The sequence below is a fragment of the Schistosoma mansoni genome, chromosome 4 (assembly GCF_000237925.1).
Source record: "Schistosoma mansoni strain Puerto Rico chromosome 4, complete genome".
NCBI classification, from domain to species: domain Eukaryota; kingdom Metazoa; phylum Platyhelminthes; class Trematoda; order Strigeidida; family Schistosomatidae; genus Schistosoma; species Schistosoma mansoni.
In genome coordinates this window covers 29,324,966-29,344,147 of record NC_031498.1, presented here as the reverse complement: position 1 = coordinate 29,344,147, position 19,182 = coordinate 29,324,966, and the positions used below count along the sequence as shown (strand labels likewise).

Below are 19,182 nucleotides of genomic sequence, written 5' to 3'. Positions count from 1 at the left end.
ATCTCATTTTCCAAGCTTTGAGTACAATAATGAAGATACCATCAGTATTGTAGTTTGACAACTCTTTACCAGTAACACCTGTAATGGAATCGCGCACACCCAGTTAAAATCAGAAGTCAGAAGCGAGGAGGTTAGAAGATATATTTGATGGGTTTTCAATATATCGAGAAGTGACTGATCTCTCGCCTCAACAGCATGGTTTCAGGAAAGTTCATTCTTGTATGACCAACCTGCTGACTGCGGTAGATAGATGGACAATCATCCTTGATCGCAAGGGGAAGGTTGATGTCATCTACCTGGACTTCTCAAAAGTCTTTGATAGGGTCAACCACGCATGTCTTATCAAGAAGCTTAGACGATTGGGTATAAAACCCCCTTTGATTGATTGGCTCTCTTCATATTTAGAAAACCGACACTTTAAGGTCAGGGTTAACTTCACTCTCTCTCAGGCTATGGAATGTCCTAGTGGGGTCCCTCAGGGCTCAATACTAGGACCTCTTCTCTTCTTGATTTATATTAACGATCTTCCTCAACAAGTTTCATCTGACTTATTGCTTTTTACTGATGATGTGAAACTTTGGAGAGAGATATGTAACCATGAGGATATACTAGCACTTCAGGAGGATCTGACTCGACTTCAAAGTTGGGCAGACGACAACGGACTTACCTTCAACACTTCAAAGTGCAAAGTAGTCCATCTGCGACATGTTGCAGACTATAGTTACAACTTAGGTAACTCCTCTCTAGAAGTTTCCCAAGTCGAAAAAGATTTAGGAGTGTTGGTACTCTACGACCTGAAGTCGTATGCTAACTGTGACATAAACGCCATTCAAGCAAAACTTGCACTGGTAACATTGAAGCGCATTTTTGGCCACTTTGAGTCTCAAACATTGGGCGATAACGGCCGTCCAGTGCTTCCAGGTTTCCCATGGTGAGTCTAGCTTCAATGGATTCATGATCTCAACTATTAAAACAGACATATACTTTGTAAAGTGAAAAGTAAAGCATAAAATTTTCCAAGTAGATTTCCCCCCTCCACCCAGTGTCTACTCTACAAAACTTAAACACAACTCAGATCAAGAACACGTGATTAGCCTGACTAGAATGTAAATATATTTCCATACCAAAACCCGACACAATCCAACAACTAATGGACAATCAATTAATCAATAATAGATCAGAGGGGGGTTTTGTGGAGAATTTGGTATTTTCACAGTTGAAATCATGAGTCAATTGAAGCTAGACCACCATAGGAAACCTGGAAGCACTGGACGGCCGTTTCGTCCTATTATGGGACTCCACAGCAGTGCGCACCCACGAGATTCGAACCCAGGACCTACCAGTCTCGAGCCGAAGCCCTTAACCGATATACCACTGAGCCGGCATCCAACGGTGTTAATGTCTAACTTCAACCAATCCACGATTTTGAGCGACCGTTCACCAATTGTCTTCAGTGAGCTGATATCTCTACAACAGACCTGGTAGAACTCCACTGGCCACTGCTTCCCACTAGAACTCAAGGAAATATCTCTTGAAGTCAGTCACTAGTGAGCATATGATTATAGATCAGAGGGGGGTTTTGTGGAGAATTTAGTATTTTCACAGTTGAAATCAATAATAAGGTTAGGGGGAATAATAGAACTCACTTGACACCTATCAGACTATCTACATGTCTGATTAAGCAAACAACCAATCATGATCATTCTCGCTCACACATCAATTTCGTAATGCTATTTAAATATGTTCCAAATTCTTTCGTATGTGTATTAGACTAATTTACATAGAGTAGACAGAATATGACTAGTAGTATGATTCAGGATGCTCATTTCATCTCATTTGGGATTTGTAAGTTAGATGTACCTAGATCCCATAGTTAATGATCATACTGTGGCTGAATAGCTAAGAAGATAATGTGTTCGTATTTGAAGCGAAAAGTACTAGGTTTGAATACCGTAGTGACTATTAACTCTGAGTTGTAAGTTTCATCAAAACTAAAGTCAGGTGGATTATTTGAAAAGAAAATTACTATGGACTTGGTGTTTTCCTGTGCTCAGTTTTTGTAAGAGTATTCTGACTCTTGTGGGATCATCAAGTTTGCAGAGATTAATGTGGAACAGGTTTTTGTACATCTTGAACTATGAGTAAAAGTTGACACCTGCTAGATCATCAAAGTGGAATTGGTGGATAGCGTTAATGACTAAATTCTATCCATATAACTTGGAGTTCATTTGATGAGATGTTTTGCTGAGGTAAGCACATTTTCTGCATAACAGCTTTCGTGATTACTATTTGTGCCTATTAAAACCCTATCTACTGATCCTGAAGGTAAGTTTTTAACTATTCAAAAGAAATATTTATTGAAGATAAGCACCAATGCATACCAAAATGGACTCGAACCCAAGAACTTCAGGTCTCGACTACCTTTTGTTTATAATTAAAATTACATCTGGCTAAAGTGTGTGGAACAATTCAAGTTGAATCACTTCACATGAGCACAGGGTAATTAATTATATTAATGGTTATATATACATATATAGCTCCCATCATTATTTGCATCACTTAACACTACATAAAATGAATCGATTATCGAGACACGATATTTGGCTTTCCAGTTATAAACAAAATGTGACAAGTTAGGATGGTCGCAAAAAAACATTGGCATATTTTCGTCGTAATTTTCACCACGAACTGAAGAACTTTCTAAAGTCAAGATATTCTGGATGGAAAAAAAGGAATCCTTGATGAAAGACATTTCTTACTGATTCAGATCAATATCTTGCCATCTGACTTCAATCACATGACATCCAAAATACAGTGCACGAGATATCGATTAACAGAACCTGATCAGTACCAAGGGCTAGACAATCTCAACGCTGATTACTACTCCTCAATGAACAATCATTGTATCTCAAACTTACAGGAGGTCAACAGAGCCCCGAATCTCTCAGCGGTAGTGACTATGAAACTAAGTGACAATAACTCAAATCTCATAGAGAGTATGTTCACACGAGGTTGCAAATGCGCCTTACATATGAATACCAACAAGGATAAAATATAGACGAAGGGTGTTCTATCAACTGTTCTATCAACCATCTAACATATTATATCATTTAAACAACTTTAATAAATCGTTAATAATTACTTAACACTCAATAATTCTTAGCAATAACTCCAATCTAAACTGACATTTAATCAATAATTATGATAAACAGTTTATGATAGCAATTTTTATTAAGGACAATCATTCTACATTGTAAATAATACAATTTCAATCATATGAAGAACATAATTCATGTGTTTTGTCATGATACTATACTGTATTAAATTATATTCCTAATAAGACAATTTATCTTTATTTAAACACATGAATATATTGAAACAAAGGGGTACCAAATACATATGCGCTACACAAATCTCATCTGATTTATGTGAGGGACGTGATACTGCCCAGGTGCCCAAACCGAAACAGGTGGTTTACTTAAGGGGCCACACTAGGAGCCTTTGACCTAAAGGTCTGATACACAAGGCAGTGGAGCAGCGTCAGGAGATACAGTCTCATGGTAGCCGATGACCGACGATTGATTCATACACCATCTGTTCCCTTAGGATACTGGAGCCCATGTACACCATTGGTTTGTAATCAGGGTTTTCCAACTCCCCTAGATGGACTTTCCGTGTCCACCAACCCGGTTAAAGCTCCGGACATTCGCTTTTTCTTCTCTCAATTTCGTGAACAACACACCTACCACGAGAAGGCAGTGATTAGGACTTCTCTGACAGAGGGTATATAGGTGTGGTGTAGGTATATAGGTGTGAGAGCATTTCGAGAGAAAGAGAGGACTCTCTGACGTACCAGGGCATTTGGGGGCTAGATCACTTATTCATTATTGACTAACTTTTAACGATTACATAACTCATGACATTTGGTAATATTAAACAATATAATTTTAATTGCAAACATTATACACAGATAGATGTATATATACATAAACACAAGTGCATATTTAATATTGTTTATTCATATTCATTAGATCACATTGATAATTTATGAATAATTACATATCATTTACATAAGATAGACAATTCTAACTTGTTACTTATCTAATAAATCAAGAAAATAAATGGATAAAACAAAACACCCGCGAGCGAGACTGGTAGGTTCTGGGTTCGAATCTCGCGAGACGGGATCGTGGATGCGCACTGCCACTGAGGAGTCCCACAATAGGACGAGTTGGCCGTCCAGTGCTTTAAGGTTTTCCATGGTGGTCTAGCTTGAATTGACTCATGATTTCAACTATATATAAAAAATCACTAAAAATCTCCACAAACAACCCCCAAATTTATTAGGTATGAAAATTTAAATAATATAAATGGTATGAAAATGTGCTTTCTATTAAAAAAATAAACAACTATGATATCGTATGGAGAGAATATATATTTTAAGATTTGCATAACTTAATTTTGTAGAGTTGCAACCTCAGACACAGACTGGTGACACCCCCAAATGTCCTGGTACGGCCGCGAGTGGAGGGAGTCCGCTTCCCCTCTCCAAATGCTCTCACATGACCACGCGAATATACAGCCTCTGCCAGGGAAGTCCTACTCACTGCCTTCTCGTGCCACAGGTGTTGTTTACGAAATTGAGAGAACGAAAAGCGAATGTCCGACGTTTTGACCCGGTTAGTGGACACGGAGGGTCCACCTAGGGGAGTTAGAAAACCCTGATTCCAAACCAATGGTGCACATGGGCTCCAGTGTCCTGAGGGAACAAATGGCGTACGAATCAATCGTTGGTCACCGGCTACCATGAGACTGCACCTCCTCACGATGCTCCACTGCCTTGTAGATTAGACTTTTAGGTCAAAGGCTCGGGCTGTGGCCCCTTAAGTAAACCACCTGCTTCGGTCTGGGCAGTATCATAACCTTCACACAATTAAATGAAGTGACATTTTTTTGTGTGGCGCATATATATCTGGTGCTCCCTTGTACCAATATTTTTGTGTTAAAATAAATAAATAAATACTGGTGACAATAAATCAGCTCTGGTTAGGATTTTGAATGTTGCTTACTGATTAATACAAACACGAGTGAACGAAACCTAGGTCGAAATGATTCTATCTAAAAGCAAATAAAAGCATGATATTCCTTAATGTAGCAGTTACGCTAAATTCCCTAATTGACAGACTTTTATCATCCTTTGAGACAGGCACTGAAGTAGTTGGTTTCTGACAAAATTATTGTCTATAATCTAGTATCATGGACGGATTCGGTAGAGCGATTGCCTAGTGATTAAAACAACACTCAGCTTTGAACAATTAACTCCTGGGTTTGAATGCCCGCCTCATTTATTTGAGTATAAATAGCCAAGTAGTTAACCAAGTGCTAAGAACGTAAGTAAGCAGCCATCAAACAGCATATTACTAAAATTTTCAAAAGTATTATGCCAAACATGCAAGATGTAGCTAGGACAAGTTCTATTACTTAGAAAACTGGGATCTTCAAAGCCGACCACAGATAACATCACTCATAATAAAAAAAAATGATAACAATACCTTATAGTGGACCAATGTTTTAATGATTAAAACACTCCCTATTGGAGCGATGAGTTAGTGGTTACCGGGTTTGACTTCCAGTCACTAAGTCGCATACCGTTAGAAACGTGTATTGCCATTGGGAATTTTGATCAGTCATCAGAATGAAATGACAAGTAACCTTTTTTGTGATCCTTGAATTTTCATATAATCATTATCTTGTAATTGAATGTTCGGTTTTAGAGCGGATTGAACTAATCTAACTGGCATTCTTGTCCACCTGTGAACTGTATAGACCTGGTTAGAAGCTATTCAGATGTCGCATATTTGTACATTTTATACGTATTTCTATTTTCATTAGTACGAATTGGTTACCGAGTTACTATGTTTTTGGTTATTTTGTTCGGTGAGTGTGTAACTGTCAAATCAATGTCCATATGGAAGATCAAACCAGGTTTCTATGAGTTCTGGATTTCACATATACTAGCAAGGAAATAACGATTACTGTTTTGAAGACTATGGAGGCTGAAGTCTCCATAGGTAAGTGTGTACAAATATTGTTATGTCTCCGACGTCAATCTATATCACTGGTTAAATTCACTATTCCAATTATAATTATTCGACTTCACGTCTGGTATTTCGTCTATAACGTAGTATCCTTAACCGTGAGTAATGTTACGTCCCAACTACCACAATTAACCTTGAACTAACGTAAGCCCCACTCCTATTAGTTTGCCTATCCGCAAACTTTTCTCTATCCTCATCCTTGAGTCCGAAACAGTAGTCGCCAGCCAAGAGTCTGTACATGATAAGAATATTTATCCCAATCAAAGATGAACATAAAGGTGGAACTACACAACACTGATGTGTGAGTGACACTAGATTTACAATTCTAAACTTAAATAAACTGTATATAGTAGCTTTATTCAGTCACCAAATTTATGAAGATTATCTTAAGACAGATCAGTATATCTTTAAATCCTTTATCAAGTAACAAATATTCCTATAAACTATTTCTTATAGTATTCACAATATTTCCTCAGGTACACCAGTGTCAAAGAAGTTTCTATAGTGTTCTTCTATTCACACTGTCAAACGCCTTCTCATAGTCAAGGAAGTTGATGTATAGTGACAAGTTCCATTCAATCGACTGTTCAATGATGATCCAAAGTGTCTTGATTTCGTTTGTACATGACCGATCCTTACGAAATCCATCCTGTTGATATCCAAGCTGGACGCCTACTGAGTATTTCATTCAATTCAACAACACAACAGTAATATAAATACCGAATGCTACATCTGTTCCGGTCTGACTAATTTTGAAAATTAAATTATCATTTGAAAATGGCATCGACCCGATCGAGACGTGGTGTAGTTCATTCAGTTAGATAAAAGTGTTCAAAACAACTCACAATTACATAAAACATACTTTGAGAGGTAAATCCAGGAGTTCTAGTGAGAAGTAGTGGAGTTCAATGGAGTTCAAACGACGTCTGTTGTGAGATAGGAACTCACTGAATACAATTGGTGAACGGTTGCTCAATTCCATGGATTGGTTGGAGTTAGACATAAACACCATGGAATGCCGACTCAGTGGTCTATCGGTTAAGTGCTCTGGCGAGGCGAGGTCGTGGATGCGCACTGCTGAGGAGTCCCGTAATAGGACGAAACGGCCATCCACTGCTTCCAGGTTCTCCCTGGTGGTCTAACTTCAATTGACTCACGCTTTCAACTACAAAAATAAAAGTCTGTTTTTTTTCTTTAAATAATTACTTTCTTTTCAAATTCTGTTCATCATAATAGTAGTATCAAGTAAATTTAAAAAAGTTATCCTAGAAATTATGAAACAAACAAAAGAAACATAGGAGAAACAAAATCTATTTTTAGTAACATTCAGAATAAATAAATAAGTAAATAATAATAATAATCAACCTCATTATAATATATGTTAATAAAGTAGTAAAACAATAATTGTACTCATGATAATGCATCAATAAAATGAGAAAGCAAGATGTGGGTAAGTGAAGAAGAGATAGGTTGAACAAGAAAGTATACATGATCAATTATGGGTATGTAACTTATTCTCTTTCTTTCTCTCTCTCTGTCACACACACACATACACATTGTGTATTCATTCCACTTGGAACTATTCATATGTTTCGTTGTGTTTTAATGTTTTGAATGAGAATAATAATACTATACTATGGGAAAAGTGTACATAAAATACATGCTCATAAATAAATATATATATATGTTATACACATAAGATTGAAATCTAGGCAACAAAAATATGAATAACCATAATGGTTACTATTATTATGAGTAATAATAATAATAATAATAATAGTGATAGCGTAGATATTGGAAACATGTGTTTGGCACAGAATATCATTAGTGAAGAGAATAAGAAAAAGGAATAAGCTAACTGTTGATTCTTCAAAGCATGCATGCATGCATGCGTGTGAGTCTATTTTCTCTAGTATATGGTATGTAATTACTACACAACAGACTGACGGCAAACGAGACAGACAAAATGAAGTACACTGTTGCAGTAGTAGTAGTGATGGTCGGAAGGAAGGAAGGATGAATACAACAATTTACTGATTAGTAATTTGTTTGAAAAGAGAATATGGTTTTTTTTTCTTGTTTTTTTCAAGATAAACAACAGATGACAACAGTTATAGTAAAAGTAGTAATACAGAAGAGAGAACAAATGAGGAGAAAGAAGAAGACGAAGCGTTGAATGTCAATTGTGACTATCTGCTGAAGAAAAAACAGATAGTTCAAGACAGAAGAAATAAAACAAAGTAACTTATAAGTCGGAGCAAGTTCATCATTATAAGGCCAATAATATTTCTGGTAAAAAATACTTTTTTTCCTAAAAAATAAGGACCGAAGACAACAAGGCCGACAAAAATAACATAACTAGGAATGTATTTTTTTCTGGAAGAAAAGATGTATGTATATATATACATATATATATATAGAAATCGTATAAAAATTGCACTTATTCTATTAATTTATTGCTTCAATAAGGTGAATACCATCTGTATGACTGACAGCAGCTACAGTAGACCAAGGTTTCCAACTAACTTGTAACCATTTACGTCCAACATCTACAGTGAATATGGATTCATTGAAATTGGGATTATTATTAGTACTAGTATTATTATCTGAAAATGATGAACTGGTAAAGTTTTCAGTGATATCAATCAAATCATCATGTATCCTTCGTGGCCATGTTAACTCAGTACCGTCAGGTGATGATGTTGATGATGATATAGGTGAAACAAATACAGAAGTATTATCATCAGTTGTACGAAATGTATCATGGAATGTATTCATATCTTCATCTTGCATAATAAGTTTATATGAACCTTCAATTGGATTTTGTCGATCAAATACTTTCACAGTATTATTATATGAACCAGTCATTATACAACTGGGGAAAAAAAAGAAAAATTGTTTTACTGTTAAAACGAAACTTTAAAAAACGTATGGATAAATAAGCAAAGATGGATAGTGACTAGCAATGGAATCCAGTTTGACGCGCATTTCGTCCTATTTGGGACTCGTCAGCTGGATGTACATGCATCTCAGAGTTGATGTTCACTCTGGGATTCAAACCCAGTACCTGACTGACCAGTTGCAGTCCAAAAACATCAATGGGAAAATTCAAACAAACAATACTGAGTATGGATAAGTAGTTTTATGAACAATAAATATCAACAATACATGCACTTTAAATAACAAAACTACTTTCTTTGCCTTTCTATATAATTCTTTTTCTATCCCCCTTTGTATTTAAGTATATTACATCTATATTTGTTGAATTATCAGAATGGGTTTTGTGGAGATTCCAGTATTTTCATAGTTGAAATCATATTGGCTGGAACACTTGTTATTTTAGGTCCTACCATGACAGGCAGGTCGATATCACTAAGAGAGAGCAGTGAGGTGTTTCCCTTAGACAACCAGCATCTGAGGCGATGCTGCCTTCCAACAAAGAAAAACTGTCACATCTTTACTCCACGGAATTCCATCTTAGGCGGTAGGGCTTTTTGATGTACGTAGCTAACACATTAGAAGCACCTCATAAAAAAGTTGGGTGTGACCGGGCTCAGGAAGCTTTTCCATGGGCTCTGCGATCGCGCTTTCAGATCCATCAAGAAGAAATATCTTTCTATGGTGCAGGCAACCCAGAAGTGACAACCGCTCTTGCACTTCTAACAGCACCTGAGGTTGTCTTGTTCACGAAGCTGTTAATTCATTCAAACTATTTTTGGACAGAAATGTGTTTACTCTTTTAAAAAAACCGGACCAAAAAATCGATTACTAACTAACCACTCACATACCGATCATTTGAAGATATAGTTAGTTTGAAATCATCAAAAAGTAATTCACTTTCGTATAAAACAGCTAAATGCTTTTTTAAATGACGTTGGACAGGATAAACTTCAACTGGTTGAGTTGGCATTCGTGAATCCCAAGCTACACCATGAGTATGGGGATAAATAAAAAAAACACAAAATATATATATATACGGTCAGTCGAAAGTAGGGTGAGAATGTGTTCAGCGTTTTCAGAACTCGATGGAAAGTTCTCCACTTCATGTCACTTAGTGGTAATAAAAGGAATTGATTTCAAACTGAACAAAGGAACCTTGAAAACCATGTGCCTAAACATAATTGTTTGTTTCGCTAGTGAGTTGCAAGCCATAAGAATAATTTACAAAATTGGAGTGAGACACTAGCCAATAAGTGAAACAGATATCTTATTGATAGCATTCAATTATAGTACAGAAATGTTGTGCATTTATTATAGCTTAAAACATCTGTCATTGGATTACGACAGAGTGATCTAAAGACATGGTACTCCTATCAAGACCTGAAGGTCTTAGATTAGACTCCCCATTGTATCACAAAGACATACACTGCTGAGAGGAAAATTGAAAACTAAAATGACACAGCTCTCTGACACATCCTGGTTCTATAACCAATTAATTATTGAGTGATTAGTACTACATTTACCTACTCTTTTGAGGTTGGTTGAGTTCCGTCGATTAAGCCACTAGCCTAAATCAATCTAACCATATGATATCTCAACATAGTACACTCAAAGTCAGATCTACTTACTCCACTGGCTACATTTCAACTCGATCGATAAAATTTAGAGGGTATCAAAGAACTAGACAAACATAAAATCGGCCAATACTCAGTGATCAATCAACTGTAAATATCTCACTATTACAGAAAAGTAGCGACCCAAACAGCTCAAAGATAATGTCTTAAACTGTGAAATCGGATGGGGTGGTTTCAAATAACATGGAGAGTCATTTCAAGGGTGTAGGTATGCTTTGTGGACAAATTTCAACTGGTAGGGAACCTAGATTAAGTACAATTTTCTCCCGACTATCTCCAGCCACCTGCTTGAATTACTGCTCGTCAACAGTTCTTAGGTCAATATAAGTTTGTGATGAGAAATAACTTTTAAACTGAACAATATCCAGAACCATCCATATCTTTAAAAACAAATTATTGTTTAGGAGTTATACAAACTTTTAAAAAAATTTAAAATGAGTGTTTACTTTTAACGCTCAAATAATCACGGGAAAATATAATATAATCGGAGCATTGGCCAAATTTCAAGTCGGAAACGGAATTAGTGAGAATGGTAAGCACATCTGATTCGTCTGCAGCAAGACTATGAAAAACTTTAGAGAAAAAAAACCTGAGTGTGAAAAAAAATGGATAAAACGTAGTCATGAAAAAGTTAATCAGGTATAGACTCCTGTACTTGGCGTCGAGTCACCTAAGTGAGGTCTTGTGACCCAATATTCGCCCTTAGTCAGGTTCTGAAACACCGACATACCTACCGACTCTCAACCATAGTTGTATTTCTCGACCTTAAGGTATCATTTGGTTATGTACATCAAAAGGCTTAGTGGCAGTGTCTTTGTCTGAAAGGTATACTAAAGAAGTACATTAACCTTGTACAGGCTCTCTACTTGAACACCACTGGTCGAATCAGAGTCCATTGCAAACTGTCATCGGAATTAGTGACTTTAAGTGATGTTTGTCAAGGTTGTCCGCTTCCCTCACTTTTATTCAGCTTTGTCATAGGCGTGCTTTCAGACAACACTTTGAATATCCGACTTTTCATTGATTGATTTTCAGCAAGAAAATTCACTTGTTGACTTAGAATACGCAGATTATATAGTTCTATTTGGTGAAGACGCTGACAAAATCCAGTCTTCTGACCACCTTAAGCAACGATCCAAGCATGTTTCGGATGTGGTTCTCTCCCACCAAATATGGAACGTTATTTCAGGACTGGCTTACGTCATCGCCTGAATTTGTGACAGGGAGTGAAATAGTTGTGCGTATCAATCGCTTCACTTATCTTGGGAGTCTCATAGGTCTTGATGGTCTGGTATCTGATGAAATCTCAGCACGCATTCAGAAGGCTCAATTGGCTTTTGCCAAATTGTATCACTTGTGGTGTAGGCGAGATCCTTCTGCCAAACAAAGGGTGAGTTTACTTCGCAGTAGTTCGCTTCGTCCTACTTTATGGGTGTGAAACATGGTCATTAAAAAGGAGGATATCCGCGGCTTACTGGTGACTAACTACTTATTTATTTATTCCAACACATAAACATTGGTGAAAAAGGGCACCAAAAGACAGACACATGCGCCACAGTTTTTTGTGTGATTTGATAGTATAATTTAAAACCGGTGGATAAGAAAATAATAATATGCTTACCAAGAGAAGCGTGATCACAAAGAGAGCTTGACCGTGTGTCACAAAGAAAAATTGAACCTCTGTTAGTGCCATATGCAAATAATGATGGGGAAGAATTGCTACAACTAATTCCAGTGATCAGATGTGAGCGATCGTCCAAACGATCAAGCATATGATCAATGACACCTTTAAATTAGTAGTGTCAAGGTGTTTTGAGTTGAGAAAAATACATTGCATATCAGAAAAATCAAGTAGAAAAATATAATTAAAACAGGACTATACATATTTGAGTGCTCCTTTCAATACTTCAAACTGTCTCAGTTAGTTGGTGAAATCGTTACTAGACAGATATTTCATATTTAGTGTATTAGTGAGTATTCTATAACAACTGTTGGAATTCTTAAGAAAATACAGTAATTCACAACAGTTGACCCTTTGAATACAGACTACTTAAATACTATAGTAAAACTCCAAAGCGTGTTGACAAAACAACTGCTGTTTCCTAAAATATTTTAAAAACACAGAGTTTTTCCTAGTCAGGTAATTACAGTGAATTGCAGATGACAGTCTAAACACATTTTTAAATGGTCATGATTATTGAATTTCTAACTCAAAGGTCCTTCAAATACATGGAAAAGCTATATCCAATAAATCAATAAACTTTTGAAATAATTTTCAACACTGAAAATCATCTTAATTCTCAATCCAAAACACTTCTGTTCATCACATTATAGCTGCATACAGCTCCATAGTGAATCGATTTCCAAGTAAGAGCTTCTCTGAAGTTAACACCTTCCATAAGTTTATTGTAGACTATTTATTTGAACACAAACATTGGTACATGGGTGCGCCAAAGATATATGGGGTTGTGAAGAGGTAGAAAAAGTAAAGTGAGTATGATACAAATGAACAACAATCAATAGAAATTAATGTCTGACACTGAGAGCAGTAATAATGATGGGAGAAGCAGTCCGGTTAGGAAAAATACAACCAAAAAGAATTCTTCCAGTTAAAAAGTCACTTTCACTTTTACGAATTAAGTAAAAGAAGAATACATCAGGATCGCCACTGGCATCTATTCTAAGCTATTTTTGATAACATCTTAAGCTTCTGTGTCGCAATATCTTTAGGAACCCAACAGGAGAGTTGTAAAGGTCCTACAAATGCAATTCCTCTCCAACTTCCTTTCATCCTATGACACCATGTAATACACTGACCACCTCTCAAATTTTTCGAACTAGTCCAAGCACCTGCAAATAATGAACGATATGGAATTCGTTGGGACTACATTCGCAGTACATGTCCAAGACACCGAAGTCGATATTTCAAAACAGTGACATCAATTGAATTGTCGCTGTTGTGAACACACGTTGTAGAACCTCCCCATCACTAACAGTGTTGCCATTGAAGGCCAGCAACCCCTCGGAGAAAACGATGACCAAACACAGAGCTGTCTAGAATCCTCAACTAGAAGGGGCCAGGTTTTACAGGCATAGAAAACTGATCTAACTGACACGTTGTACACCTTACCTATAACAGCCAAACTAACATCACGAAGGCGCAAAAGATGACCCAGATTGGCATAAACCACTCTGGTTTACATTATAATTCAGTTGATTTCATCACTCAGGTCACCATCAGCACTTACGCAGCTACCTAGATAAGATCGGATCGAACTGAAGAGATTTCAATATTATGAAGTGGGGTTTGAAATTCATCAGCAATTTCAATCTAAAACATGACATCAACATTGAACCGTGTAACATATGTTTGGTGGTCTGTACGAATCGTGACAAACAACTTTTATGGATATAAATATATTTTTACGAGTTAAACGTTGAAAAAGTAGAATCGACTCAAGATAAAAGCGATTAATACCAACTAAATTAATGATAGTTGACAAAATGCAAATGGTTAATAAAGACTTAATAAGTCATTGGTAAAAGGATACTGAACACCTCATTAGTAACTTCCAAGTTCCACATATTAATCCTCAGTGGATCGGCAGAGAAGAAAGTCTCACGGTCAGCAGAGGGTGACAAACCGACTATTGAAAAGCCGTGGGCACGAGCAAATACTTTTTTATTCTGTACACGTATATTTGTATTTCCATAATTCTTCAAACAGACAGGGACTTTGATATCGGATAATGACCTGATAACAACTTTACGTCGGCAACCCGATTCAACAGGGAAATTCAAATTTGTAAACGACTGTGTCGGCAGTTCAGTCAACTGCCAAAGTTTTATAGTACGTTCTGTAAAAATAATAGTAATGGTAGGACTGATCGATCTGATGGCATGTACCATATATGCTGTGTGTATTAAAAATCTTTAAACATCTGACCAAAAATCTTCGGATTTGAACATAAATATATATAAATACAAATTTGCACAGCCGATATGCATTGGTACCAAACTTTTATTTACTGAGTTAATCATTTCAAAAAGGCGAGTAAATAAAAAAACTAGGTATAAGTCGTGATTAAAACTAGCGGCTTCTTGTATGAAACAACCATAACTCATTTTTAAGCACAGGTGTATGGTAGCTAGCATTGGGATCGAGGATGCACGTTTTTCCCTATTTGGGACTCGTCAGGTGGATGTACCTGAAACCAATATGAGCTGAATATCATGAATCACCGTTCATAAGGATTTGCTTCTCCATTAGCAATCTTTAGGATCTTAACGGGGTTTGTGTTAGTGTAAACAGCCGCACTGGGATACATTGAGCTGACCAGTTCCAAATAAGTTTTTACAATCCATTGCTAGATATAATAGTAAAACTCATGGTTTAAACATCACGTAGATGTTGAAGATGAGAATCATTATTGTTTTTCAGTTGTGATCGATAATCTGGATTAGTAAGGAATGGTGGAGAGAACATTCCTCACGAAAACCTAATTATTAACGCGAAACTCCCTCATAATCAACAGATAACAACGGACACAACAGCTAGTCACGGAAGTAAGTTCATCTGGAGAAGCGACAAACTTATGCACAGATATCAACATGATCCTCACAAAGTATTTAAGACCCAAGTGTTCCTACTGATCTCATAAAAGTACTTTGATGACTTGTAAGATAGCACACGGGCACTTCACCAACTGACCAAGTATATCTTGCAAAATTTGTGTTACTGAATACCAAGGTCAAAACTCCACGCTTACTAAATCTGTACAACCTTATTATCAGAAACGAACAACTACGAAGTTAACTCAATCCTCTAATTTATGTTATTTGTTAATGTTCATGGTTGTTTGGGTCACTGACGAATGTTTCCAAGTTTTACTTTCCACTCACCGTGTTAAAGTTCAGCGGAAGTATTGATGCACCGACTATTGACTGGATGGGCAGGATCATGTACAGGGTTACTGATTTCTATCCGTTATTTTCGACAAATATCGAACACGGAAACAAAGGAGATTAGAATGGGGATCCTAAATAACGCGAAATTAGAATTACCACCTATATTGACTGCAGTGTCCAGATTTGTATATCACCCTTTTTAATTTGCTGGTTACTAGACTTTAGTTTGAAAAACATAAGTATTTACAAGTGATTGATCACGGGGTGGTGATCAATGTCATGTATGTTAGGTCCTTTTTAGTGCAGGTCGAATCCTATCGATCATGTTGCAATGTGGCCACAAACCTAGGTGACTCGATATTGCATGCACCATGTTGAAATAAGATGGTGGTTGGAGGTAGTCAACCATGGACCTAGGTTTCGTACTACTTGGCACTTGTCAGTAGGGTGTACTTGTAATCCTGAGGGAGCTGATGCTCCCTGACGGATTCGATCCTGTTGACTACCTCCAACCACCATCTTATCTCAACACAAGTATTTACTTGTCATACTGGTAAATACGACTTTGAGTTTGAAGGTGACGGAATCTGCTGGATGCAACCAGTTAGTCTACTTTCTAGATCTTTATCTTCGGAAGCACTGATTCCCTCATAATTCAATACTCTAATTACCGCCCCCAAATGCCCTGGTACGGCCGAGAGTGGGGAGAGTCCGCTCTCCCTCTCAAAATGCTCTTACATGGCTACGCATATATAGCTTTTACCAGGGAAATCCTACTCACTGCCTTCTCGTCGCATTACTGTTGTTTACGAAATTAAGGAAACGAAAAGCGAATGTATGGCGCTTTAACCGGGTTGGTGAACACGAAAAGTCCACATAGGGGAGTTGGAAAACCCTGATTCCAAACTAATGGTGTACATGGACTCCAGTATCCTGAAGGAACAAATGGTGTATGAATCAATCGTTGGCCACCGTCTACCATGAGACTGCATCTCCTTACGATGCTCCACTGCCTTGTGGATTAGACCTTTAGGTAGAAGGCTCCGGGTGTGGCCCCCTAAGGAAACCACCTGCTTCAGTCTGGGCACCTGGGCAGTATCACAGACCTCACACAAATCAAATGAGATTTGTGAGGCGCATATTTATCTGGTCCTTTTTTGTACCAATATTTATGTGTTTAAATAAATAATAAATAAATAAACTCTAATTACCAACGAACGATACTTCCTTAAGTACACCTAAAAGATAGAATACTGTTTACTTATTTAGAGACCTGATTTACATAGTCGGTCCGAAAGATTCCTGACCTCAAACAAGTAGTCTTGCGACGCAGTAATAACATGACTGATCTTATGAAAGCTTTATTATGAATATTCGAAATAACTCCAAAGCTTAAAAAAATAATTGTTAAGGATATCAGAAAGGATTAAGATAATTCAGAGTGGGCTATACGTCAGAATTTTCTATTTAACAAGTGCAAACACTGGAAAAATATACTAATATCCTCGAACAACTCTTTCCATAGTAATATTATTAGAAAGCTTAAGCTTACCATTGGAAGATAACAAGAAGTGGGAAAGCCCAGATTTCGGGAGCCAGCGTATAAGATTGATTTTCTCCTCTATTGCTTGGGACTTCAGACAGTCAAACTCTGGTTCATGGCTTAAAAAAACTTGATACGGTTTTGAACAGGAATGGCGATGGTGTGTTATTTCAGAGAGATCCTAATTCTAGCATTATCGTCAAAAATCTAGGTCTACAAACCGCTTGGCCGATTTCAATGACACTAACAATCCCATCAGAATTTCCATAAGCCAGATGTGTGCCTTCTTTGTTGAACTCTATCACTGAAATAGCTGTAAAACGATGTAACGTTAGTAATGTGCACCTACGTCCTGAACCCTCGATCCTTCTGAGAATTTCGTTGCAGTACCATTTGAGTCGTCCTATTGTGAAAATAAACATGACGGTAAGAAATCGCTTTCACAAAATACCAGATTGGGCCACAGCATCACAGGACGGAGCAGCATACTGCCCAATAGGGCTTTGCATGTCAAAACGTTGCGCAGCATTCAACACGTGCGCCTAATCCGTTCGAACTTCTTCATTTCTCAATACTGATTAGCTTTAGACGTAAATTTAACAGGATTAATTAAACATATAATGGCCCAAAAGCTACTTAAAACACCTTCAAAATACGCAAGTCCCATCAAAAGTCCAAGAATACAGATTTAATAGCCCTGTAATTCAAATATATCTTATTCAAATGGTTAAAATGGTTGTGGGTGGAATAGCAGGAGCTTACACTTAACTAGCTTCCGTATCTAGTAGCGGTGGATCACCAATACCTCTAGGCAGGAACCTGGGTATATAGAAGATAAAAGAGGAAAAAGAAATTTGTAAGTCATGGTAAGATTTGAATTGACAATTGTATCTGTGCTAATGTGGTATGGCAACTTGAACTGATGTATGTACGTACGAAGTCATACGCTGCTGCTGAATATCCCAGACGCTTATGTTCTTATACAAACAGAAGAATTAAGAGGATAGACAGCATCTCAGAATTATGGGTAGAGGATCGTACCATCTCATTAGTAGGAGATGATTATGATAAAGCTCAGGTATTCTTAAATGACTTTGGTGATTTACGTACCGTAAAGATCCCCTCCCCCTAATTTCACACACACTGCACATTGAGACCATAAAAGAACTAGATATCTTTGGTCAACTAAATAAATATAGTCAAATCATTCTTGTCAACAGGTCAGGCATCATTTAAGTGCGAATATAAAAAAATCCGGAATATATGTAAAAAGATCATAGCTAAATCCCGCACGGCTTACGAACGACAGTTGGCATACGATAGCCGTACCTGTCCGAAGCGACTGTTTTCGTACGTTAAAAGGCGGACGAAACGTAGTGATGGTATCCCCTCGTTACTGTTAAGCGAAAATTCAGCTTTATGGCTGAATCTGATCTAGCGAAAGCGGAGACATTTGCTAACTATTTCAGTGAAGTCTACTCTACGTGTAGTGTTACAACTACTTGTACCGTTGACAATGAGATACCAGCCATAGGACCTTTACACGTGACAGAGAATATTGTTCTTCCTTTGATAACTAACCTAAAACCTTGTAAGATACCGGGCCCCGATGGGTTACACCCACGTTTGCTGTCATCGCTTGCGGACATTATCTCAAGACCGCTCACGATGCTCTTCAACATGTCCCTTTCACAGGTTCAACTACCTAGAGACTGGAAAGACGCCATAGTTAGTCCTATATTTAAGGATGGTCAGAGACGGATCGTATCTAACTACCGGCCTGTTAGCCTGACCAGTATAGTAGTTAAGTTACTCGAAAAATTAATTCGGGCTAAGCTACTGAGTCACATAGATTCGTACAATCTGTTAACTCCCGAGCAACATGGGTTTCGTAGCAAGCATTCATGCTTGACTAACTTACTCATTGCGAGAGAGGATTGGACAGCTGCTCTAGACAACGGCCTGTCTGTCAACGTGATATTCATAGATTTTAGCAAAGCGTCTGATAAGGTTTCACACTTAGGTCTTATGCAAAAGCTCTCGAGCTTTGGAATAGCAG

General features: G+C 37.3%; 1 protein-coding gene across 2 annotated transcripts; it reads right to left on the bottom strand.

Annotated features, from left to right (window-relative positions):
- Window positions 1-7,358: 7,358 nt before the first annotated feature.
- Window positions 7,359-17,632, bottom strand: Smp_055770.1 (the record flags this gene model as incomplete). 2 transcript variants are annotated; one of them, XM_018797427.1, is made up of 10 exons in its annotated part: window positions 7,359-7,363; window positions 8,786-8,973; window positions 9,887-10,022; window positions 11,119-11,244; window positions 12,294-12,458; window positions 14,224-14,529; window positions 17,133-17,304; window positions 17,345-17,436; window positions 17,473-17,526; window positions 17,575-17,632. In XM_018797427.1, 10 exons carry the CDS (start codon window positions 17,630-17,632, stop codon window positions 7,359-7,361), a joined length of 1,302 nt encoding a protein of 433 aa, XP_018652471.1. The 2 variants fall into 2 exon arrangements, with proteins under 2 accessions (XP_018652471.1, XP_018652470.1); XM_018797428.1 differs by lacking the exon at window positions 7,359-7,363 and adding an exon at window positions 8,278-8,294 and having other exon boundaries at window positions 8,693-8,973.
- Window positions 17,633-19,182: the final 1,550 nt, after the last annotated feature.